Source organism: Strigops habroptila, chromosome 5 (genome assembly GCF_004027225.2).
Source record: "Strigops habroptila isolate Jane chromosome 5, bStrHab1.2.pri, whole genome shotgun sequence".
Taxonomy (NCBI): domain Eukaryota; kingdom Metazoa; phylum Chordata; class Aves; order Psittaciformes; family Psittacidae; genus Strigops; species Strigops habroptila.
In genome coordinates, this window is record NC_044281.2 from 65,669,741 (window position 1) to 65,695,515 (window position 25,775).

The window sequence follows — 25,775 nt, forward strand, 5'->3', positions numbered from 1 at the left end:
ATTATTGGACTACAAACACCAGGATGAAGATGAGATTTATTTTTTTTTCTTTTTTTAGTTTCAGAGGAGTTGATTCTTTAACACTCTTCCAGATCTTTTCCATCCCCTCATTAGTCCTATCATCCTCCTCCCACCTTAACTCTTCCTTTTTATTCCCTACACTCACAGGAAGTGCATCAAACTGAATACTTTCCTGATAGTATTTCTGAAAGCCTACCTCCTTCCTGTTTCTTCTTGGAAATGCACTTATGGTTCCTGGCTGCTAGCCTCCTTGACAGGCATCATTCTAAATTATAACCTAAATCATCCCATTGTTGGCTCTAACTTATTCAGTTTTTTTAAACACAGACACAACTTTCTCTCATTCCTTCCCCAATTCACTTTTATCCTCTTTCTACATCAAGCTGAAATTTCTCATTCTCACCTTCCAGGCTGCACAAGCTCTGCCTCACATGCCTGATGACAGCCTGTATTTCACTAAATCCTCTTTCCTTGGAAAGAAGGAAAACACCAGGGTTTCGGGGGCGGGTGTTGATTGTTTGGTGGTTGTTGTTGTTTGGTTGGGTTTTGTTTGTGGGTTTTTTTGTTGTTTTGTTTTGGGGGGTTTGGTTGTTTTGGTTTTTTTCTTCTTTATGATGAAAACATGACAGGTTCAACAATAGGAGCCTGATTCTGTTTGGGTGCCCGCCCACCTTCTGAGATACCAAGCTACCACAACTCCTGCAATAACAGGCTACCTGTTTTTGTTGTTTATAGGGACGGGTCTTGAGGACTTCCTGGAGGACTCAAAATTATAACTAAGTATTTTAAACTCTCACTGGAACAAGGCGAAAGTGCTACATATTCAAACAAAAGCATAAAGATAAAACGTGTGTAACAAAAATAATTTAAGAGTTAACAATCGTCTTTCCTTCCCTACATTCCAGTCAAAATAGTTTTTAGGTTGCGCTTTTTAACACCACTCCAAAAAGCAATTACAGTCTTTCCCCATAGACCATAAAACCAGCAACAAAACACACAAGGCCGGTTAAGCTTTGGTCGTCTTTTGGTGCTTTATTTTACGTGCACGACAGTGCTTTCCACACCTGCAGTATTATCTCCCAGACCCACAGAAACCGGACAGCCTTCTGCAGACCTCCACCACTCTCCCCAGGACCCGTTTCGGCCCAGACACACCTCCTCCTGCCCAAACCCTGCGGAGCGCACCCTGCACACCCCGCACACCGCCGCGGGTAGCACGCCGATGACCGCGGCACATTGCACCGCTTCACGAAGGAGCTTGCACGACTTCGCCCCGACCACCGAACTCTCCAGAGACCACAAAGTGAACCCAGACCCGCGCCACCGGCCTAGGCCCTGTCCCGCTGCCACCGCGCCTCGGACTCCCGCCAGCGCAGCTGCGGGAGCCCCGCGCCCGAGCGGCCCACCCCAAGTACCGCAGCCCACCACAGGCAGCCCAGGAGACGCGGGTAGCTCAGGCACCCACCCCGAAGGTTCCCTCCCGCCGGGCCCTCCCCATACCTGTCCATGGACTGCGGCAGGGCCAAGCCCGTCTGCTCGGACATGGCTCCCGGGAGGAAGAGCGGGCCTAGCTGAAGGCCCGGAGCCTGACAAAGGCGGCCCCGGCGACGACAAAGCCGCGCGTCACACGCGTGGAGGTGGAGAAAGGGAAGCGAGAGGAAAGGCAGCGAAACCACCGTCCCGCGGCGCTGCCCCTCCTTCCACAGGCGGGCACGAAGCGGACGGCCGCTCGCCGAGGCAGGACGGAGCCGCACGCAGAAGCTGCGCGGCCCAGGCCGCCGCGCTGCCGGGGAGAGACACGCAGCGCAGCCTCTGTGAGGTAAGCGCCGGCCCGTCACCACCACCCACCCGCCACAGCGCGCCTGCGCCAGGGAACGGGCGGCCGCCCCGCGACACGCTGGGAAGTGTAGTTCTGCCGCCGCCGGGAGTTTAAAGGTCCGGCTGGGTGCGTCCCTTCTCCCTGCGCCCGCGGTGCCGCCGCTGCCCTATGCCTCTCCTTGCTGCTGCCGCGTAGTCGCTGCCCGGCGCCGCGCGCGGGCAGGTAGGGAACGCAGCGGTGGTGGGTACGCGGGGGAAGGTCAGCACCCGGCGCCGCGCCCGCTGTGGTGGCTGCCACCCCCTCTTCCCCCCCCCCCCCCCCCCCAGTGCCTGCCGCCGCCCCGGCTCCCCTGAGGGGCTGGTGGGGTGGGGGAGTGGGAGCGGCCATCGCGCTTCTCGCGCAGCGGCCGTTGCCCTCGGCGGCGGGTGAGGGGAGCGGCGTCGCACCGGTCCCGCCTCACGGGAGGAGGGGAGTGGACAAACACCGGGCCGCCGCCTCCCTGTGCCCTGCGGGGACCCCCTCGGGGCAGGAGCAGCACCCCTGCCATTCCCTAGCCTGCCGAGCAGGTGCAGGCGGCTCCCGCCCCCTGCTCGGCCGGCCTGCCTCCCGGGACCTGCCCTTGGGGCGGAGGGGCCCAAGGGAAGAGGTGACCTTGCCAGGTGTCTGTCCCGGCTGGCTGCCGAGACGGGCGGGGGCCGGCACTGCCGCAGGGAGATTAATCCGGTTTTGTGGGCTTGCTGGCAATGACGGGGACAAGCACCCGGCGCCCTTGTAAGTGGCCCGTCGTGCTCGTTGGAGACCTGGTGGCCACAAGCTGCTGTAGGCAAGTGGGGTGAGGCGTGGGACGGCTGGTGGTAATGACACTGCTCTCGTTTCAGTTTGTAGGCGTGCTTCCTAATGGAAAAAACAAATCCTTCTGAAGTGCTTTTAAAACTTGCTGTATGTTCTGAAGTCAGAACATCCCGTCACAGTCTGTGAGTCTGGAAATTTAGAAGCTGAAAAGCCTTTATAGGAGAAAGAGGTGGATAGCACCTGGAGAGAAGTTGCCTTCCCATTTATCTCCACTCTGGGTGTCTGTCTCCCATTCTTACTTCTCAGTTCGACTGTATGCTTCTTTGCATGCATGTAAAAGTTCTGCATAATGTCACGTTCCCCAAGCAAAGGGTGATACCTTACTTTTCAAAGGCACTTGTGACATTCCAGATTCTTGGGAAGGTTGATTAATGAAGATCAACTTTGAATTTTCCTTTTCATGTGATATATCTAAAAGTATATTTTTAAGAGCTCTTTCAGTAAGTTTTGTTTGTGATACCTCACATAAATTGCAACTTTGTTGTACTGTAGTTGCTGTACAAGGTAGCAGAATTTACAGGGCCAGCCCCACAACTGTACAACTGCATCAACCTACATCTGTTCTTGGTTGGGACAAGTAGCATTTGCATGGTGGATATATGTGACTATAGAGATAAGGTAGAATAGAAAGGATACTTTAATGAATATACTGGATTCTTTGGCTGTGCTGCCTCAGTTGGGCTAAAATCAGTCTGGTTTTGAGAGTCTTTGTTGAGAGAAATGTATTGTAAAAATGTGTATGAATATCTGGACTTGGGCTTATCGGCTGTATTATACCTATGGAGTAGGGAGGGTGTTGTTTATTTTCTGGTTGCTACAATATCATAAACAGGAATGCTAAAGTAGTTACAGTGATGTAAATGCTCCTTACAAGAATTATGTATAGAAGCAAGTAGGAAGAAGGTGTCATGCTGACATCCTGTCCCAGAAAACTTATTTATTAAATACTTAGGACTGTAAAATTCAGTTTTGCTTGTGCTGCTAAGAAGTCTTGGATGTACAGTGGCCTGAGTAAACCATATGGGCATGATTTCCTGGAATAGAACCTAATACACACTGTCCCAATTACAGCTGTTTGTGAAATGTAAGAGCAATATTATATACCAGAGTTTCTGGTTCCTAATCTTGGTCTGGAATAAGTGCATTGTCTATTGGCCAGAGCACTGATCAGCTAGACTGGCCAAATGCTTAGGTTTTATATATTTATTCTAAAATGTTACAAATGGAAGTAGGGAAGCTGGTTTCGTTCTTAGGATTATGTGACATGACAGGAAAAGGGGTAATGGTTTTAAACAAAAAGAGGGTAGATTTAAACTGGATAAGGAGGACATTTTTTTATGATGAGGGTGGTGAAACCCTGGAGCAGGTTGCCCAGAGAGAGAGGTGGTAAATGCGCCATCCCTGAAAATATTCAAGGTCAGGATGGACAGGGTTCTGAACAACCTGATCTAGTTGAAGATGTCCCTGCTGATTGCAGGGGGGTTGGACTAAATGACCTCTAAAGGTCCCTTCCAACCCAAAGATTCTATAATTCTATGACTGTATAATGGCAGACCTCTTAACATTCCATAAAAAACTTCAAGATCCTGAAATCTACAAACTGATTCATGCCTGTTGGACAGCTTGGGGTATGTGTCCTCCATTTGTCTGCTCTTCTCAGAATCAAAGTCCTAAAATACATATATAACCGTTTCTAAATTTGAGGAAAAAAATCCTTATTCCCTGACAGAGCAAGAGTTGTCATTCCATCCTCATCTCTTCCCCTTGACAAGACTGGATATGCAGCTGCTTTATTCAAATGCTTGGTTTATTCTCCCTAACAATCTCCTCCAATTCACTCTCCTTCATCCCCTTTGTCTCTTAATTTTCTTTCGACTTTTTGTTCTTTATGCTTCCTTTTTTTGCATTGGCAATTTCCATTATAAATCTCATGTTGCTTCTTGCAATTATTTCATTTTTTTAAAACTATTGTTTCCCATATCATCCCTTAATAGATTCTTCTTTATTCCTTCCGTCTCCAGGATGTTCATTGCACTGTCTCACTCTGTCCTCTCTTACCTTCACCTGATGGTAGCTGCATTTGAGCCCTGAGAGAATTCTCCTGGGAAGGTTCCCTTTTGCCAATGCAAAGTGAGGGAAAATGGTTGCTATTAATTGAGATTTGACAGGGCTCAGCCTCACTGATGCTAACTGGAGATGGCAGCCATTTTGGATTGACTAAAACTGCACATCTGGAGGCAAGCATAGGTCTTGATGAAAACCACCAAAACCAGTATAAGCTCTTTAGAGCTTAAGACTGGGCCCTAAAATTGGCTATCAGATTTATGTCAAAAGATCAACTTTGAAAATACTAAATCGTTTCCTAACAAATTTATACAGATTTAAACTTAAGAAAGAAGTTGGCAAGAATTATTCACTGTTTTCAACAAAACTAAGTACCCTGGCAATATGGATATTCTATTTTGGCAAAACTGCATTTTAACTGCTATGATAGTAATGTGTAAAATTAAATTACAAGATCAGTTAGACATTTTTATCTAGTTGATTCCATCTTTAAAAAAAACCAAGGAGCCCTCAATTAAATGAAACAAATCTAAACTGAGAAAAATGTTTCTACAATAAAACTAGTTTGTTTTTTTTTTCCAATAAGATGATACTTCATTTTAACCTTCAAGCTAGTTGGAATAGTCACTTCTGCAAAAAGACTAGCATGGTTTGTTAGTCGTAGTGGGCTTAAATTTCTTAATAATGAATTTCAGAAAATAAAAATACACTCAATACAATGTTAACTGAGTTAGCTAGGCTTACTTGGGCCTTTTTTACAGTTGTTCCTTTGGAACTGGCCCAGTCAAGTAATTCAGATACTAGATAGAATTAAGCCCCTGCCTTCTGATACAGCTGTTACTGTCTTTCAACTTTCAGTTATGAAAGAATTGGCTGGTAGAAACAAAAAATGGTTTTCTTCTAGTGGCCAGTTGATCAAAAACTGTCTTTATGTTCTGATATTCTTTGGTTCTGGAGCACTGCTCCATTTGTGAATATCATAAGAAGCACTCTCCTTATCTTACTCATTGATTTATCAAGTGAAGCTGTCTCCTGGGAAGAACTGACAGTAAGGGTGCGGTCCCTTCCACATGAATCCTCAAATCATCTGAAAAGCAATAACCCAGAAGTAAATAGGGATGTAAAGGAGGGGTATAGAATGCCTAGAGCTACCCCTGTGATAGGTGGGATATTTCAACAAATGACGTTTTTTCAACTGCTGTAATAAAGCAGTTTTCCTTCCCTTAATGATTCAGAGTAGCATAAACAGGTTAGAGCAAGTGTTGAGAAACTCTTAATTACAGCATTGATTTAAGGCAGGCAGACCATACAGTCCAACATAAACAGACTGTAGAAAGTAACACGTAAGTGTTTAACAACCCATTTTCAACTGCCCTAATTTACCTTCCTTGGCTTTAGTCATGTCTTTTCACCCATAAAGCTATACATATTTCATCATTTGAACAATCAGCCTGCACTTTTATTAAATACTGATATTTTCACACTTCTGTTTTCAGCTATGTAATTTATATACAAGCATTAGCATTTAATCCTGCATACTTAGTATTATGAATAATTATCCATAATAAATATCCGGAATAATTCATGGGACAGTACAAGACAGAACACAAGTGCCAGCAAATGGAATTCTGAAAACTTTACCTGACCTACATTAATCATCAAAATATTAGTATGAGAGGAATGCCTGTCAGGCTGTGTATTGATGTGGAGGTTGGTCATATGTGGATAGTGGGTAGTGGAAGTGAGGTAATTGAAATGCAGAACCACAGTGGACAGAGTAGATGGAATGTTAAATAGTAAAATCTGCACCTTCAGTGTAGTAACATCAACTCAGTAACGAAAGAGTGGTAACTTGGAAATTGGAAACTATTCAAATAGTACAGTGTTTTGCCTGTGTGCTGATTTTGATTTGGTTTAAATTTTCATGCTTGACCTATTTATGTTTGAGTTTCAGAATATTGTTAGGAATTGTATTATGGCAGGTTATTATTTAATATTTGCTTCAGCTAAGCAACATGACACAATCTCCTTTGTAATAGCTGTATAATTTATAGCTGGTATGAGCTTATAATTAACTTCTTAGACTGGAAGTTTGGAAACACTAGTGCTATTTCTTTGTCTAGCTATTGCTGTTCCAAATAGGTAGCTATTTGATCAGGGTTAATAAATTAAACTATTAAAAGATCTTATTTAGTTGCTCGGGTTCAGCTCAATCTGACGGATATTTATTTTCTTAGAGCTGGTGATTCAGATTGCAGCAATTTTCCCTGGAAAGAGAGAAAGTTTGCGTACTTTTTTCCATTTAGAGCCCTCTTCCTTTCAGGATAGGCAGCAGTGAAATGCCATCTATAGCTAAGACTTCAACCCCCAGGATTCCTTGGGAGAGCATGCGCTGAAAGCTTCCAGTTGTCAAAGTGCTCTTGCCAGAGTGGTCGACTATTTGTCATATACCAAACCTGAAAGAAGAAAATAAATATACTGTCATTTTGTTGATCTTTAAATACAGAAAATACAAAGGTAAACGTTCCTTACAAATTTCTGTGTTGACTGCATGGGTTACTGCATGCAAACGGAACTGCTATTGTTATGGGGATAGAGATTTCCTGTACCGGATTGTAAATTTGTGCAAATACTTACACCAGCAAATAATCAAGAGGTACTGCATTAGTCCAACATTAGGCATTGGCTGGCCTGTCTTTCAAAGTCATTTATTATCCAGTGTTTTTCCATTCAGACTGGCTTCATTCATTAAAGGTAGGTCTTGACCTTGACAAGAGGGTTGAATTGTGCAGTGATTTTTACCTTGAAGAAGTAATGTGAAAATAATGTGGATTACAGTCCTTAGGATAAAGTTCAGAACCAGCTAGCTAAGTCAAGATACACGTTTGAAATGAGTGCTCTGCTAGCCACTATAGATAACCTGGTGACTAACTGATTTAAATATACTTTATTGACGACAGAATTTTAGCATTTCAGCTGCTATGTTTTTCTCGCTAAATATATTTTTATACTGATAGCTCAGAACCAGGGAAGGGATACATATAATCTTTTTCTCTCTCTCGTACGTGGAATCATCAGTAATTTTATGTAGCCTTAGAAGTAATAGTGATTTTGATAGAAATGCAGCTAACGGAAAGCTACACAGAGCTTGGTATATTATGGCTTGCTGCAGTACTGCTTTAAACTGCCTTGCGAGGTTTTCTGCACCCCCAGCAGCAGCAGAGCTGCTTGTTACAGATACAATAGTTTACTCCATTCTGCTTAGGAACTTGCCTTCATGTTGTGTCACTGTGTAGTCTGTTCATGAACCCTTGCTGTTCAGTTTACATATTGAACAGGTAAATAAGAGAGAACACGAGCAGTAACTTAATAGCACAAGCCTGTCCTGACACTCATTTTAACTAAAAAGTGTGTGTACGGCTGAGGAGATTTGAAAGAAAAAAAAAGAAACAAAAAATGTTAAAGGTACGCATGGACCATCTGAAATCTGTTGATGTCAGAAGGGAGAGGGTTGTCAATTTCAGTCTTTGCCACCTTTCTTAAACAGTTAATTGATTTGGCTTTACTTTGTAAAACAACAACCCTGAAAAAAGGCAATCTTAGGAATGTACATGTCATATGATTAACTCAAATGCAATTAGGTATTCAGCGATGACTATCTTTGACATAGTTAATTGAAATGATTTTCGTCTCATTTAAAATACTTCTGAGATTGAAAATGATCTCTTCAATTGACCAAAAGTTTGCCAAATGTGGAGGTTTCCATTCTAGTTTATACAATTGCTGTTCATTGCTGTCCATGTATACATTAGTACCATTGTGTTTCAAAAATCAAATTATATGATCTGTCCTATTTCATATGAAGCCCCTATTTCATATGAAGCCCCTTTTCTAGGAGATACAACTCAACCATTCTACATACGTTTATTTTGTTAGAGTTTAAACTTATGTATTGATTTAGCAAATAATTTGCATCACTAGTCTTTGTCTTGTGCATATAAAGATGGCTTTTAAAATGTGGCATGTCTGTATTTGAAGTATTTCAATTTGCCCCATTTTTATTTTTCATTGTGAAGGCATCAGAAACAGCATAGTATGATAATACCTCCCAGATCTGTGCATTTGGACCTAAATTTTTTTTCCAATGAACAAATTAATAATGCTTTAATATATGTAGAAATGAAGCGAGTAGAAATACCTTTAAGCAAAGGAGTGCTTTGATGTTTTACACTGGAAGATCGTTAAGGTCGCTGAAGGCAAATGTAACACCCGTCGGCGGCTTTGTACATGAAGCGTCTCCCCCCCGCCCCGTCCGTCCCCCGTCCCCCCCCCCCCCCCCGTCGTCGTTCTGATCGCTTCTCATGCCCTAAGCAGGCAGCGAGCTGTGCGGCAGAAATAGGCCGGAAAACGATTGTGCAGCTCAGAACCGCTCCAGCGTCACTGCGAGATTTCGTGTGTGCTTTCTCTCTGATAAATTTCAGTAACCGAAAGCTTGTTTGTTAATTAGGGAAAATCGGTACCCGGCTCCTTTAAAGGTCCCCTAATAGAAAAGGGGGTGGAGAAGAGTGAAGACTGGTGTCTTTTTAACCTTGCTGAAGGACGCAGCAGTATTTATTGACGTATGCAAATAACCAGGGGGAGGAGGTGGAGGAGGAGGAGGGTGCTTGGAAAAACAGGAACCAGAATCAGTTTCTCATTGCAGGGTGAGAGCTCTGAGTTCCGGTGTAAGAGAAAAGAGACGTGGCGAAATTGCTGTATATCTCTGCCCTATAAGCACATCTCATTTAGACTGAAGGGAAACAAAGCATCAAAAAGGGTGAAGCATCTTAAAAAATATTTTAAAGGCGATCTAGCACGATCAAAGGTTACATATTCCTAAATGGGGGAGGGGGAAGATTACGGGTTTGCCTTGCAATTTGCTGTAGCATAGCACTAGCAATAGAACGAGATTTTTGGCTGGCAAATGATTAAAACAGCCGGGTTTGTGGTATGAATGACAACGTTAATAATCTGTCTTTGTGGTTTTTTCCCCTACTGTTTCAGCTGCGCAAACCATGCAGGATGATTTACTGATGGACAAAAGCAAAGCCCAGCCCCAGCAGCAGCGGCAGCAGCAGCAGCAAGATCCAAACTCAGCAGAAGCCCCCTCTACACCCATCTCGTCGGAGACACCGAAACCAGAAGACAACAGTTCAGTGACTAGTATCGGCACATCAGCTCCTTCACAAAATAGCAAGGAGAAGATGCAGATGGAGTCTCCCATTTTGCCTGGCTTAAGCTTTCACCAGCCTCAACAAGAACCTGCAGCCGGCACCTCCTTGTCTCCCTCCTTCGGCAGCACCTGGTCTACAGGGACCACAAACACGGTGGATGATAGCTTTTTCCAAGGGATTACTCCAGTCAATGGGACAATGCTTTTCCAGAATTTTCCACACCATGTCAACCCTGTATTTGGTGGCACTTTCTCGCCTCAAATTGGCCTAGCTCAGACTCAACACCACCAACATCAGCAGCAGCAGCAGCAAGCTCAGCAGCAGCAGCAGCGGAGGTCACCTGTAAGCCCTAATCAGGCACCTTTCGCCCAGAGAAATGCTGCTTACAGCCATCAGCCCATCATGACCAGCAAACCGTCTTCCTCCTCTGTCTCCTCTTCTTCTTCCTCCAGCTGGAATAACCATCAAAATGCAGCTTGGAGTACACCTTCCAATCCTTGGGGTGGGCTGCAGGCTGGTAGGGACCCTCGAAGGGCAGTTGGAGTGGGGGTCGGCGTGGGAGTGGGGGTCGGTGTACCCTCTCCCCTCAATCCCATTTCACCCCTTAAAAAACCGTTCTCCAGCAATGTCATTGCCCCTCCGAAGTTCCCACGGGCTGCACCCTTAACCCCCAAATCCTGGATGGAAGACAACGCGTTCAGGACGGACAATGGCAACAATCTGTTGCCCTTTCAGGTAAATGACCACATGCACCTTCTACATGGTGGCAGCTCTCGCAAAGTTGTATTTTTTACAGGGGTGTATTTCATGTTCTGAGAGGCATTTTCATAACTCATATTTGCATCGAATAGTCACCTTATATGAAAGAAGTGGGTTTGATCCTAGGGAGTGGATACACAAAGATTCCAAATGCTGGCTTAAGGTTTATAGTCTTATTTTTCTTATAATTTAAACGTGACAGGGCTTTTGTTTTTTGGGGGTCTTTTCGTTGCTTTTTTTTTTAGCATCTGAAAGATAGTAGCCTTCCTTTGTGAAAAACAGGTTTGGCAGACTACATTCTCTTGGTGCTCTGTGCTATGTTTTTTTTCATATTCTCCCATAGGTGAGAAACAGGAGATATTAAAATTGCTAGCTTCGGTTTTTTGACTGACCTGTTAATTTTCACTAAAGATGCTGCTTTACCTGAAATCCAGTTCGTTATTTTGTCACCATTGAAAAAACGAGTTGTCCTTATGTTGTGGTGGGATTTAACCGGGAGTCTGGTCACATAAGGTATACATATGAAAAGCTGCATATGTCTGATATGTACACCCCGCTGCTACATTCACAGTGGAGGTTTTGAACACATCTAGAAGCAGCGTGGGTGTGTATGGAAAGAGTGGCGTATCTGTCCTTTCCAGTAAGGAAATGCCTAATACAATTGACGTGATTTAGAAATGGCAGGGAGGTATTGTGTAAAATAAAGCATTTTATGCTGTTCAAAATATTTGCAGAGAAAAGAGACAATAGGACACGACCTTCAGAGCCATATTGCAATGGAGTCTATTTACTAGCTACATAGCTCTGAAATATTTAAAGCTGCAGTGCCCTTCGCTGTTTTTTTTGTCTATGACGACAAAGCAGATCAATTGCAACTGAAACTGGGCCACATAGAAGATTTGCAATTTTAATGCAGAATGAAACCTGTCATGGTGTGAAATCCATTTTAAGTTGAAATAAGCAGAGCATGCACTTGGAGTTCTATCTATACAAGGTGAAGGGAATATTCTTCTAGGTTAGTATTTTTAGTCTCGGGCAAATCAAAATTTTCTGTTTGGAAATACAGTGAAATCATTTCTGTATGCTTTCTCTTTAGGTAACCACTTTCTCAACGAAGTATGAACTCTCAAACATTTTGAACTTATCAGTATGCTAAGAATAGCATCTAGATTGACAGCATTAGAAACAAAGAAAAAAAATATTCAAACACCACCAGCCCTCTTACTTTATGAGACTGTTGAAGTAAAATATATGCATTCCTATGCACTTTCCAGTTCCATTCGAAGAGGGCACCTTATAGTCAGCCCTGAAATTTCATTTTGCTGCTTCATTCTGGTTAAAGGGAGAGTTGCTAATTTTTTATTGGCTACCCTAAATGAAGGCGGAGTGGCTTCTGGTGAACTGCTGGTCAATGTCTCTGAAGCACTGGAGTCTGGAGAAAGATTATACTTTAGACACAATATGCCTGGTGAAGCTGCTGTGCTGCACAGCAATACAAAAGCTAATTAATATAGCTCCCAGTCATTTTTGAAGAGTGGAAAATGTGTTTCAATTTACAATTATTCTTTTATTTAAATTGCCTACATGTAAGACATTACAAATTCTGATAGAATTGAATTAGTAGGGAAAACAACAGTAAATGGTCTTATTTCTGTGGTTTGCTTGGTGAGATGCATCTTTAACGAATACACAACTTTATTATTGTGACTGTAAATTGTCACAAATTCAACTAGCATATACTTAGTCATCATTAGGTAAAAAAGTAGATAAATGTTTTTAAAGAAAAGTTCTTTTGATTTTAAAACTAAGGTTTTGAAAAGGTAAGGTATTAGCCAGCATGTACTTCCAGAAATTTGTTTTTCTTCTCTGTGAATTTAACCTGGTGTTTTCATGTTCAACTGAAATCAAATACTTAGGCTACTCTCAGCACCAGCTGGAATAACAGTTTGCTTTCAGACTCTCTGAAAATTTGTAATTTTTTTCCTATTAGGCTGTTTTTAATGCAAGCTGCCAGATTTTGCATACAAGATTGTAATATGGTGATGTTTATTGCTCCTATACTTAACAAATTGCCAAAGAAGTCTTGAAACTATACTATCAATAGAAGGCAATTTTTTAGGTACATTGATAAAAATGAAATTCAAATTCATATAAGGCTTTAGTGCTGCCTGGGTGCTGGCTGCCCTTTTTTTTTTTTTTTCCCCCTTCTTTTTAAATCCCTCCTTCCCCTCCCCCCCGTCCCCTTCCCCTCAGAAATTGGGCAATATGTTGACACAGTAAGTTCTGCTTGTCAGCACTATCAAGTAATTCTGGCAGGTTTATCCATGTACATCTGCCACCCTTCATAACCAAGCGTTTTTGATCTGCTTCAGAAATACCTCTCAATAAATTGGCTAGCAACTTAATGCACATTAGCAAATTCTTTGTGCTAACCCATCCCTTTATGTTGCGATTATAGGACTTCTAAAAAATTATGGTTTATATTTAATTAATTCCTTAAGAAGATAGGAAGCTCAAGGTGTTGTAAGTAAAAAGAAAATATTAGCATGTTTACTGGTTGAATTTAACATCAGTGATACTGATTTTTTAATTTAGGTCTTTGCAGTAATAAAAAATTTTAAGCAGAAAAATTGTATAATCAAAGTTTGTGTTCTGAGTAGGTAATACTTGAAGAGAGCTGATACTTACTGATAGATCTAGTTTCTAGGAAAGAATGTTGAATTGGAAAATGTTTCATATAAGAACATGTACATAAAGGAGTATGCTGGATGTCTTCTTCCCTGAATTTGAGTAATACGTTAGTGTGCCTTGCATGTCAAACCCAGTTGGCGGCTCTCCCAAGGAGTTGTGCTGCAGAACATATCAGAATATTTAAAATATAAATTGGTGGAAATTCTGTTGACATCTGCCTTGTGATTGGTGTTGAAAGGCAACTAAAAATGCTTTGAAGGAGACAGTTTTCATATACTTAGGAAAATAGCACTAAATGAAGAGACAAAGCTGATAGTTGAAAGGGAAGAGAAAAGAAGCAATCAGTCTGGAATGAAATGTAATGTAGCAAATAAGAGTTGGAGAAGAAGATCACAGGAATAGATGTGGAGCAAGGTCAGATATGAAATACAGAAACGTGGCCAGTTTGTTGTTCTTAACATTATTCGTCTTCCGAGTGGCTCAGGTGAAGGTCCTCTGTTGTGATTGTCATGTGACAAGCAGTAGTGCTGTGCCATTATGCTAGGTGGTCCTTATTTCTGGCATTTGAGGCTGAATGATATGACCTGATTGTCCCTGGGACCTGGGCAATGGTTAAGCTCTTTTTTTTACATCAGAGTGCTGGGGCTTGAAGAGAGCTATTATCATCTTTGTTTCTGAGCTTCTCCCAGAATTCTCTTTTCCCTTCACTTGTCTCAGGTAAATAGTGTGTTTCTTTTGGCTTTTGGCCATATGAAGATGTTGGGACACAGCTTGTGGCGTTAGGAGGATTGATAGTGCCTGAAATAAACCCTTGGAAGCATGGACGAGAAATTCTCTTAATGGTGAAGAAGATAAAAAGGAATTAAATGTTTGGATATCAGTTTGCTAATTAAGAAAGCCTACCCTGTGGATTTTTAATAATAAAAACACTGTAACAATTTCCCAGAAATTGTTCCAAGTTTTGCTGCTTTCTGAGTAATGTTCTTTAGAAACAGGAAAAAAATGCACAATTGCAAGTTTTTGATTAAGAAAATGAATAGCAGTTTGGTGCTCTGAAGATTCTGGCATACATCAAGTCATTCTTGGTAGCTTTACTGATAATTCTTTAGCAGAAATAAATAAGGTGGTATTTATTATGGATAAAGGTAGTTTTACCTATCTTTATCCGTAGTTTTAACATGCTGTCATTTGCAGGGAGGTGTTTGGGTTTTTTCCTCATTGATTTCAATAGGGATTAGTCTGGACCCAGATAAAATTATAAGCTAAATTTAGAAATTATATGTAACTTCAATATTTCATACATAAACAAAATGCACACCCAAACATACGGCGTGTTTGTGTATAAGTATATATGCATAAATACATGTTTGTATGAATATATATTTATGCACTTAGCTACAGATACACATTAGCAGGCACAAAGTACTTTGCGTTGCACTAAGCACACTGTGGTGTTTGTTGAGTGAAATGAAGGGCAAGGGAATGGCCACTGTATAATGTTTATAATTCCAGTGTGACTTTTGGTTGATGATTAACAGACAGCTCCTTAAGAAGCTGCTTTCTTTAAACCTTTGAAGTTCTTCAAGCCTGTGATACTAGTCCATACTTAGCTTGCCCAATGCTAATATAGATTGATACTCAAATTATGTGCATATGCACACATACTACAAATATACACATTTCTTCATAGGCAATGAATTGGCTGTAGCTTATTTGTCATAGTTCTGTTTCTTAGCACTGCAGTAACCTGAAATGCATGTTAGGATATCTCATCTATATATGTGTATGTTTATTAAAAATGATGACTGAATTAGAATGAGTTCAAGTACTGGAACATTCACAAGCTTAACATACGGTATTAGATTTATGAGTAAAGGAGTTTTACTGGCTAATACACTCTGGTGACTGTCATTTTAAAACACATGTTTAATTTTAGATTTTTATTTTTCCTTCAACCAGAAGTAGTTGTATGCAATATTTGAAGCTTTTTTTTTTTTTTTTTTTTTTTTTTAAGCACTGTATTTCCTTAGTCTAAATTTGACATTCTGGGCTCTGGCTTCGTGGCAGTTCAGCAGATAACCATACTTAGTACTGTTACTGGTATCTTGAAAACTGTTTCTTAATGTGTAGCGTAATCTTATTTTTTCTTACATGATGACACCCAAGTATTGGCAGCCTGCAACTTTATGAACAAAAACAACAAAAAAGGACCTGGTTGTTACGGAAATAATTTAGTCTGCTCTTACTCTGATTATTTTCCTTCTCCTTTCTTACATGCTTCTCTTGCTACTTATTGTGATAGTTAATAGTAACATGTGAGAATACATGTCGTGGTATCTCAGTAGTCATGCAGTATAGCAGATACAAGCAGTACATGATGTTCTAGCCTTAGGAGTTGTGAAGAATTTTACAATTTGTGTTAGATCTTAAATTTGAGCTCTAAATGCTTGTGTTTTCAAATTAATGAAAATACAGTAATAGTACAGAAGAAAAAGCATACAACTTTCATATTTAAAGTATGGTAATTTGAGCACTAATTTCTTACTGATTATTGTCTTGATTTTAAGTAACCATAGAATCACAGAATGGTTTGGGTTGGAAGAAACCTCAAAGACCATCTAGTTCCAACCCCTGTGTCATGGCCAGGGACATGTTCCACTATACCTGGTTGCTCCAAGCCCCGTCCAACCTGGCCTTGAACACTGCCGGGGATGGGGCAGCCACAACTTCTCTGGGTAACCTGCTCTGGTGTCTCACCACCCTCACAGTAATGGATTTCTTGCTAATATCTAATCTAAATCTACCCTCTGTCAGTTTAAAGCCATTACCCCTTGTCCTACAACTATAGTGAATCATAGATAAGACCTCAAAAGTAGTGAAGGTAGAGCAAAGGTGCGAGTTTAGTATGCAGTTGGTATTCTGAGCAATTCCATATATAGGCAGAACTTCCTTAAAAACATTAAAGGTATTAATATAGAACAATAGATTAATAATTTTTTCTTAAAGATTTGATAAAGGAATTCTCTGCTTCTGGGAGGTAAGGAAGAAGAGAAGATGAAGGGCATGGCAATTTATTTTAATATTTCCTTCGTTAGATCATCTTCCCCAGTTTTTTTTTTTTGCCTAGAGGCGTTACTGAATGTAAGAGGAAGAGAGACCTGGAAAAGTATAGTTTTCCTGCTCCAGGTGATTTTCAAGAAGAAAACATGAGTTTGCTGAATGGATGGTGGACATTTCCATTTCTGAGAAGTTTATAAAATAGCTCTTCTTTCATTAACATCACTTACGAGTGATTCCTGGCTGAAGCATACCAAGGGGAAGCTAAAAGATAGCACTGCTTCGTTTAAAGTTGTGTGGTGATCTTAAACTGTATACGCCTGAGTTTTGCTTGGAGTGGGTAGGGTCTTTAAAAAGACTCCATGCTTTAAAAAACTTTTAAATTATTCTGAAAAGCAAAACATCATACCTAAACTATCCAGTGATGACCTTTGAGAGAGGCCCTAACGCTCTCTGCTCTTAATTTGTTTTACTTTTTCCTACTAATCACTTGAGGTAGTGTTGTAAATTTGAAAATATTATTAATAAATAGAAGATGCTTGTCCTAGAAATTTAATCAAAACATTATTTCACATTGTGGCATAAACTCACACAAGAAATAAAGGTCTTTACAAACTTCACTGTTTTTCCCAAAATAAGCATGCTGCTTTGATTTTTGGTTTTTCTTTTATCATAGTAACATGTAATGTTACTTGAGGAAAAGGATCCATTCAGGACCGTTAGCATAATGGTAGTTAGCAGGATTTAGATAGAAAAAGTATCTCTTTTCTCTCTCTTTTCCTTATTTCCCCCAAATCTGTTTTGTCAACTTCCAGAAATCAATATTGACAGCTTTTCTTGTATAATTGTTGGTTGCAATTAACTGCTGAAAATGGAGCGCTGTATTCTTTAGGAATGAATGAGGATTGTTTACTCATATTCCATATTTTCAGAAAAATCATGTTTTTATTGTCAGAAGGTGTCAAAAGTAGGTAAAGAAATTCTGTATGATCTTCAAATGGGAGGAACAATGGAAGTAGGTGGAAGTTACTGCCTTCTCTCAGGGGTGTTGTGCCCTTCTAACCTATTGCAAACCCAGTTAAGTGCTTAATTTAGCAAGATGCTGCCTGAAGTAGTTCTTACAATTTTTCATCTCAACCTACTTTTTTGGTATGGTGAGGTGGAAATAAAATTTCAGAAAGGGCAGGAAACAAAGTTTTCTCATTCCTGTTTTCTCAACATAAGGTCAGCTAACATTCCCTTTAGACTCTTTCTGGTGCTGTGTGGGCTCATAACTTCCCTTTTATAGGGAAGCTTCCTAAATGTTCAGATGTGTTTAGAGATGTATTTTTTTTCCTCCCCTGGTCAGCAACAAGAGTGAATGGAACATGTAGTATGAGAGAAATAAACTATGCATATTTCAAAACTTTAGGCAGGTTATCCATTCCTGGTGATAGTAGCATTTTGAATATAAAGGCAAAATAGGTATGTACATTTATAATCTGTATATAAGCAGGTTTTCTTCAAAAAAGAGTTGTAATTAACTTTCAGGAACACCTGCTTTAGAACTAAATCAACAAAGCAGGTTTTGCTGCTATTGAGATCTTTTGAGATCATTTGCCAGTTTACCATACTTCAGCTAAACCTATTTTTTCAGCAACTATGCGAGTTGAAATGCAATGGTTTTCCGTTCTCATTTTCTAACAGCATGTTTAGACTTTTCCGTTTTTATGCTATTGTGACATTTTATACATTCTGTAACTAAATTTAGGGTACCATTACCATGTTTTATTTCATTATTTATTCTTTATTTAATTTTTCCTTTCATTAAGTAGAAAATTTGAGACATGCAAAAGCATTGCTTTTAAGCAATTATTAGAATATTGTACATGTTAATAATAAGCAGGTGTCTCAGCAGTTAGATGTGTGCTATTTTTGCATATAGAAATAGATCTTGTGGAATCTTTTTATTATTACTTATAAATTTTAGAATTTTAAAAATCTGAGTTCTGGAATGTCACATCAACTTTGCTTGTGCAGCTTCAGAACTTGGTCAACACTTTCATTTTCATAAGTTTCAATTATATGATTCTGTCTTTGCCTGCAAGTTCCCAGTAGCATTTATAAAACACAGCTAATTGATACCTTTCCTTTCTCCACCGTTTAATGTGGCTTTGTCTCTTTATTGCGTGCTTTTCAAACTCATCTCACAGATAAAATGGTCAATTTTTCTAAGATCGTATAGAAGAGAAGCACTGTGCTTATTGGGATGGATATTGATCTGCTTTGTTACAACAGTGTTAGGAGAAGGTGGTGTGATCTCCATTCTACGGATGTAAATATAAGGCATGAAGTTTCAGGAGTTCATTTTCTTCTCCATGTTCAGTCTGAGAAGACTAAAAACTTGGGATTTTTATGAAGTATTTAGCATACATAGATAGCTCTTTGAAAACAGGACATTCATTGGCTGTCTCTAAGTTTGCTCTTTGGGTTGATCTCAAATTAGGCATCAAAAAGTGAAGAAAACAAATTGTCACTTTTGAGAAGTTTTAGTTCAAGCTGCGTGCCAATTATTCAGGAATTAAGAACTTTTCATCAGGGAAAAGAAGCAAAATATTTTATTTCCTTAGTTGAGACCAACATTGCTTTTCTTTCAACTGTCGTGTTCTCTGTACATCTTCCAAATCCTGTAAGAAACAACATAGAACTTCTGTAACAGCCCCTTAATTACTCAAAAACATCACTGATGGATGAGACAGTCAGGACAGTCAAACCCATTTTGTCGCAGAAATGGATTTGAAACTTAGCGATAATTATATTTGTAGAGTCATAGAATGGTTTGGGTTGGAAGAGACCTTAAAGCTCATCTAGTTCCAACACCCTGCCATGGGCAGGGACACTTTCCACTAGACCAGGTTGCTCAAAGCCTTGTCGTGAACGCTGCCAGGGATGGGGCATCCACAGTTTCTCTGGGGAGGTGCTCCAGCCCTCTGATCATATTCGTGGCCCTCCTCTGGACTCACTTGAGTATATGGTAGAATTTAAATTGCACAGGCAGTCTTACTCATGCACTTCCTAACTTTTCTTTTGCTGCATGGTTTTGCAAAACTTGCAAGAATTGTTGTTTTCTTATGAATTCAAAGAGCTTAAGGAAAATACTTAAGCAAAACCACAGATTCCGTTACATGTTAGGATGATGACCTTCACATGATTCATCAGCCAAGTTGGATTCTTTTAATCAACTCTACAGATTGTTCTTGTTTTAACAAAGTTAATGAAAGTAATGTGTACAGCGCATATACTGTCAATGGGTTTCTGGTTTCGGTGAAGCATTATTTTGTGAGCATGGCCCCTTTTGTTTGTTTGTTTCATCTAGCTTGGAGCTGTTCAATTCCACTCCTTTCAAACTTCCCCTCTACTTCTTTCTGTTCCTGCTTTTCGATCCCCTTTTTTACTGAGGCTTCCCATGAGAGTTGGCCTTCCTTATTCCGCTTTCTATATCAAAGCTTCAAGTTACAGTGGAAGGCCCAATAAACCCCTGTAGTCATCAGCTGAATCATGTTCACTTACTCTGTGGGAATTACTCCTAGGCAAACTTAATAACATTAGGGATTTTAAGTAGGTTTAAATAAATTCAGGGAGAATGAGATTTTCAGAAATACTATCTAGAAGTTGTAAATTTCTAAAATTTAGGAATTCTAACCATGTGATAACTTAGTCTGAACATGCTGAACTGACTTTCTTTCCTCATCCCCACACCCAGCTTTCAGAATGTATGACTCGGGGTGGATTTTCACATGGGTTGACAGAAAACCACTTCTGACATAAAATGAGAAAAGCATTATGTCGTTAACATGGACATTCTGCATATACGTAATTTTCTTTTATGTCACAATTGTTAAGTGGATGTTCCAGTGAAATTCTTCATTCCTGCATGGAGGAATTACTGTGAAGGTGCTCATCTTAAAAAAAATTCACCCTAAAAAGTTATTTTTGGCAACACTATAAGCAACTTAAAGCTGACCTTTTAATAAGAAATGTCAGGCAACTTGATAAAGTGATACTGTCTGTAATGCATTACATTTCTGAATTAATCTGTTCTCTATAGAAGAATGGCTCTTCAAAACAAAGAACATCACTCATTGAATCTTTCTTGTTTTGTTCTCCAAGTGGCAAATGCTTTTTTTTTTTGTTGCAAGTAAGGTTTATTTTCTAAAGGAAATATGGCTTCCTATGAAATTTGCTAGAAACAAAACACTACAAACATTTATTTAAAAAAAAATATATTTAATGGTAAAACATTCTTTTGGATTAAATGAAAAGTCATAATTTCTCACTGGAAGTTGCTGCTTCATTCTGCTTGAAGCAGTGGAAATGTTTTAGGCTGTTACTGCTTTTGTCTGGTAGTTATTGGCAAGGGAAAAAATAAAGGGAAGGACTTGCCATATGTTCTTGAACAATTATGTAGTTCCTACCTGGTAAGTCTTAAAAAGGCCAACCCAGTGATTTTGACTTGATTTTGAAGGATAAAGTTTAAATCATCACTATACCATCAATACTACTACATTATCACTACTGACTAATTTGTTTACACTGTATGTGTAGATAACTAAATTTAAGAACCAAGAACTAGAACCACCAAACTAATTTTCTTCCAATTTTTTGTTATTTTTTCAAATCAGCTTGTGTCTCCCCCCAGTTGTTCCTTTAATTTTCAAAGGGTTTAGTGGTTGTGCTTAGTCTTTTATGTGGTTATAGTGAAAAAATGCAATTTTTATGTATTTGTGTGTATGTTTTAAATCCTTGATACAATGGTGGGTGTGTGTTACAGTGTGAATTGTAGGGGGTTTACTTTTTACAAAGTCTTAACATCCTAAAAGGTCTCCTGGATGTTTCTTCAACCTTAAACTTACCATGCTTTTCTCTTCAACTAACCTTAGATGATAATAAAAAAAAAACTAAACCCAAGTTGACAGGTTTTTTTACTTTACTGGTAAGTTCAGTAATCATATTTTATTAAAACCTTCTCACTGGTGTCTAACTGTGAAATGCCATTTAATTTTAGTTACATGTCATACAATGTACGTAACAAACAGTTCTTATATTTGTAAGAATGTAAACGCCTGAAAGCGTTTAGACTGTTAAACAAAAAAAAAAGGCATGGAATGAGTGAACAGTTTTGGAGCTTGTGCCAAGTATCGTTGGACCATCTTCTCAGCTCAGCTATGCTGAGTGTTATCCTTTATAGAGATATTTTTACTTTCCCCCAGGGTGGTGTTTTATGGAATTTCAGTTTTATTTCTTTATGCCCTATTTTACAATAGCTTTTTCTGATAATATTTAAGACAGTATTAAAAAATACATTTAGTTAGGCTTACAAATTCATTCTATTAAATTAGAGTATCCAAGAACAGTGCTTTGCAAGACGCTCCATGAAATGTTAGATCATCTCAGTTTTTCAAGCCCCACCTTCTACTGACATAACCATGATTATCTAGTAATTCTTTTTCTCTGTTCTATTTCTAACTTTCAAATTTTGCTATTTCTTTCCTATTAACCTAAAAAAAGATATAAATCAATCTTTTCAGACCATTGAATTAAGTATTAAAAAGGCAGTGCTAAGTTGAAGAAAATTTGACTGGAAAATTTAACCCTTATTTATAAGAAAGTACTTGTGCTTTAGTTCAAGTACCATGTTTTTTTCTCATGTTGAGTAATAGCTTTGTTATTTTAATCTCATATGCAGGTGTGACAAGCTCTTGAATTGCTCTGAGCAATTCTTGTTTGTGTATTTACTGGTAGTGCACTGATTGAGGTCCAAGAGAGCTTTTATCTGCTTAGTTTTTCAGGCAGATGTTTAGAATGTAAGAGAGATCTAAACTTCTTTGTCAAGTTTAGCATGTGTTAAGCAGCTGGAAACTAGGTAGAGAATTAGCAGCATGTGATAGACAATCATGAAATGTTATATGACCTTACAGCAGTCAACCGATCATACTTCAGAAACCTTTAATCTACTAAACTCCCATGTTCCTGCTGGTCTCACAAGGAGGTGTTTTCCAGAGTACTACCAGAGCTTTTTTAGGCAGATCCCTCAATAAATATTTTGCTTTTTGTGAAGGAGATTTGTTAAAAGCATTAATGTATTAACATGTAGGTAGCTAGTGTTACTACCATTCACTGTGTGACCTTTACAGTAACTATACATTTGTAAAGGGTTAATAAATGATTAATGTATAAACTGACTGTTGGGGTCCAGCACATTAACAGATGGCTTATAACCAAATCTAATGCCATCTATTGATATGCTTAGTAACCATTAAGATGTATAATAACCAAGTCCGTCAAATGTTTATAACATACTTTGTGGTTTTGAAATTTTCTTTCAGCTACTCATAAAGATAAGGATACCTTTTAGTTCTAAATTATGATTCCCATAACAGTCTGACCTAATATTTCATGTCACTAAATAATTCTCTTATTCATGTATTCTTTCTGGGATCATATTGTTTCTTCCTGCCACACTTCAAACAAACAAAAACAACAAAACAAACAAACAAAACCAAAACCAACAACAACAAAAAAGACCCAACACACCCCCCCTCCCCCCCTCCCCCCCAAATAAACAGTGAAACCTCTCACAATAACTGCGAGGGCTTTTCTTACAATGCACAAAGCCCTAAGTAGCAGCACTAGGGAGACTTAAGGCAGAACAAGAGGGTGGAGGAAACAGAAGTCAGGGATAGGAGAAAGTAGGATGAAGCTGTGGCATTTTCATGTTCAGTAATCCAAGATGACAATCTGCCCATTGACTTTCTGTGGATGAGAATTTCTGCAAATAAAATCTTGCAAACTTTAGGCTGGGTTTGGTGTTTTGATGGTAAGGGTTTCCAGCTTGGTGGTTCCTATTACTTTTGGCTGCTAACAAATGAAGCCGTACCTGTGATTTGTGAGTAATAGAATCAACCATAATTGTCAGCAGAGTTTGCAGGTAATGTTTTGTTGCAAGCTTCTGCAGACAGTCTTACCTCCCTTGTTCTAACCAGGAACACTCTCTTCTGACGTGGTTTCACAAAGTAGAAATAGTGGATTACTTGTATACCAATTTTTTGTTGTTAGGCAAGGGAGAAGATACTGTTGTTGTGTGTCATTTACAACTACTTGAAAATGGACTGTAGTAGATTTTACAATTTGTTTGGAAGGCTTTACTTTCTAGAGAAACTGGAAAGTTTTCTTACTATTTTGCTTATGTAGTAGCCTTATTTGAATATAAAATTGAACTGGTCAATATTTCAAAATGTAGCTCGCTCTATTGGGCATGTAGAGGAAGGGGAAAAATTTAAAACAATAATGAAAATAGCTTTTTTTTTTTTTTTAAATGAATACAGATGTGGATAGATGCAAAAGGCCCCCAAGCAGAAGTATCAGGTTTCATAAAACCTGCAGTTTTCTTTACTTTCTCACACTTAACATTTATACTTGCAGTTTATAATTTTCCAGAAATTAACTAATTCTTGTCTGTCTTCTTTCTGTGGGTTTGTTTTGCTGTGGTTTTTTCTGGTTAATGAGGTCCCAATTTATAGTGAAAATTGAGTCCTTGAGGTCATGACCTTGTAGTTATTGCTGTTAAGTATCATCCTCCTTTGCTGCAGCTCTTCAAATTAATTCAGTTCTTTCCGTATGATGAGCTGATCTCCTCTGTATTGATGATACATATGTTGTAAATATTATTACCGTGTTCCCACTTTAATAACCAACCTTAGTGGTAAGGTTGGTCTCACGATTTGCCTAAAGGCAAACTCCATTAGTAACTTTTCTTTAGCAGATTTCTCTTTTAGCACTATCAGTTCTTTCCTTTTTTGTTGTTTTCCTTACCTCAGTTTCACTCATTACCAGTTTTCCCCATTTATGTAGTTAGTCTGTTTGTAGCACCATATGAAATGCTATATTGAAATCCTTGTTAGATCAACCATATCATATTCTTTCAAGAACCAGAAATCATACTTTACAGCGTATTGCATCCTAAATACTGCATTATCTCTGCTTTGTATTTCTTAGGGAAGCAATCCTTGAATTTCAGTCATAAAAACTAGAAACAGTGTTTGCCATACATAGTTCCATATCCTGCCTCAGTTATTGCAGTTCTATTTTTTGGGTTGGTTTTTTTCATTGTTGTTGTTGTTTTTGCTGGTCAGATATACACAGTACTGACATTCTTGGACTAGCTTTAGTTGTTCCACTAACTGTGCCTTACTGGCTCTGGCTCCTTTTGATTACAGTCTTAACATGTACCTGATATTTGTTACTGAATTGGATGATACTGCTTTGTCTCTTACTGTTTACCTGTCTTTACTGTTTACCCTTGTTTACCTGATTTCCCCCTATGTGAAGACTGATTATGGAGGCTATATTATTTTCTCCTGACTTCTTTTGTTTAATTTTATCCCACTTGGTAGACTTTTCCCTGGACATCCATCGTTGAACATATTTATGCTGACTTCTTACAATTTTCCTGAATGTACATAAGTGGCTGAACATCCTGGTTCTTTCCTTCTAGCAACATTTCTTAAGGTGCCTATCAATCTTTATTACCTTGTGCAGAAAAGGAAAATTCTGTTGCAAGTTAGGTAGGCTTTTCTCTCCAGCCATTTTTCCTGTCTGGAGCAATCTTTACTAAATTTGCCTTGTGCTAATCAGTTTAGCTCTTATAATGCTTGGGATTCTATGATAGACTATGTTCTTGGTTAAGTCCCAGGATGCGGAACATTTGCTGCCTAACTGTTCTCAATCTGCATTAGGAAGAAGGTGTCAGAGTGGAATTTTGTGTGTACCTCTTTAAAGGAGGTTTTAAATTCTTGTGCCACAATTTGTCATGCATATTAATCATGCTGTAATAATATAAAGTTACAACTTGGACAACTTAGTAATTTTAGTAATCGAAAGTATATGGCAGCTAAAAGGTTAAACCTTTTCTTTAAATCCTACTGGATGCCAAATGACATTACATTGAAAAGGTCACCTCCTTGTCTTCTCTGAGAGCTATTTTTCATTGGGAGTGTTTGTGGCCTGGTTTAGGGCTGTATGTAGATACCGGTAAATGACGCCACTTTCCATCTTGCCACCCCTTCCCCTTACTGAACAATTATTCCCACTATACTTTATCTTGATTTCCTTTTAGAGGTAAAGGGCTGTATTGGCATTGAAATGGCAAAATTTCTGCCCTTCCTAAGGGTAGTTCTCCAGACCAGTAGGTGAAGCTCTTGTCCTGTATGAACAGATAAAATGTTTTACCCCTTTTCTTTTGAAATATGTATTTGCAGTTC

General features: G+C 39.3%; 2 protein-coding genes and 1 long non-coding RNA gene across 11 annotated transcripts in view; 1 reads left to right on the top strand and 2 right to left on the bottom strand.

The window, feature by feature from the left end:
* MARCHF5 (membrane associated ring-CH-type finger 5) overlaps window positions 1-2,002 on the bottom strand; it is a 31,843-nt gene extending 29,841 nt beyond the window's left edge. The window contains exon 1 of one of the 2 annotated variants that reach the window (XM_030485872.1): window positions 1,522-2,002. In XM_030485872.1, coding sequence (XP_030341732.1) covers window positions 1,522-1,565 — 44 coding nt within the window. In that variant the 5' untranslated portion in view covers window positions 1,566-2,002. The remainder of the gene's footprint in view (window positions 1-1,521) is intronic. The other variant, XM_030485871.1, reaches the window with a different exon arrangement.
* CPEB3 (cytoplasmic polyadenylation element binding protein 3) overlaps window positions 1,893-25,775 on the top strand; it is a 93,997-nt gene continuing 70,114 nt past the window's right edge. For 2 of the 8 annotated variants that reach the window (XM_030485858.1, XM_032919927.1), the window contains exons 1-2: window positions 9,431-9,572; window positions 9,800-10,704. In XM_030485858.1, the coding sequence (XP_030341718.1) occupies window positions 9,811-10,704 (894 nt within the window). In that variant the 5' untranslated portion in view covers window positions 9,431-9,572; window positions 9,800-9,810. Of the gene's footprint in view, window positions 1,957-1,994; window positions 2,063-9,112; window positions 9,573-9,799; window positions 10,705-25,775 lie in introns of those variants that run through there. The other 6 variants (XM_030485862.1, XM_030485861.1, XM_030485856.1 and 3 more) reach the window with 6 other exon arrangements.
* On the bottom strand, window positions 7,124-9,049 carry LOC115607949. Its single transcript, XR_003991401.1, has 3 exons — window positions 8,955-9,049; window positions 7,394-7,558; window positions 7,124-7,212 (listed from the first exon to the last, which is right to left on the bottom strand). It is a non-coding gene; the product is annotated as an uncharacterized LOC115607949 (long non-coding RNA).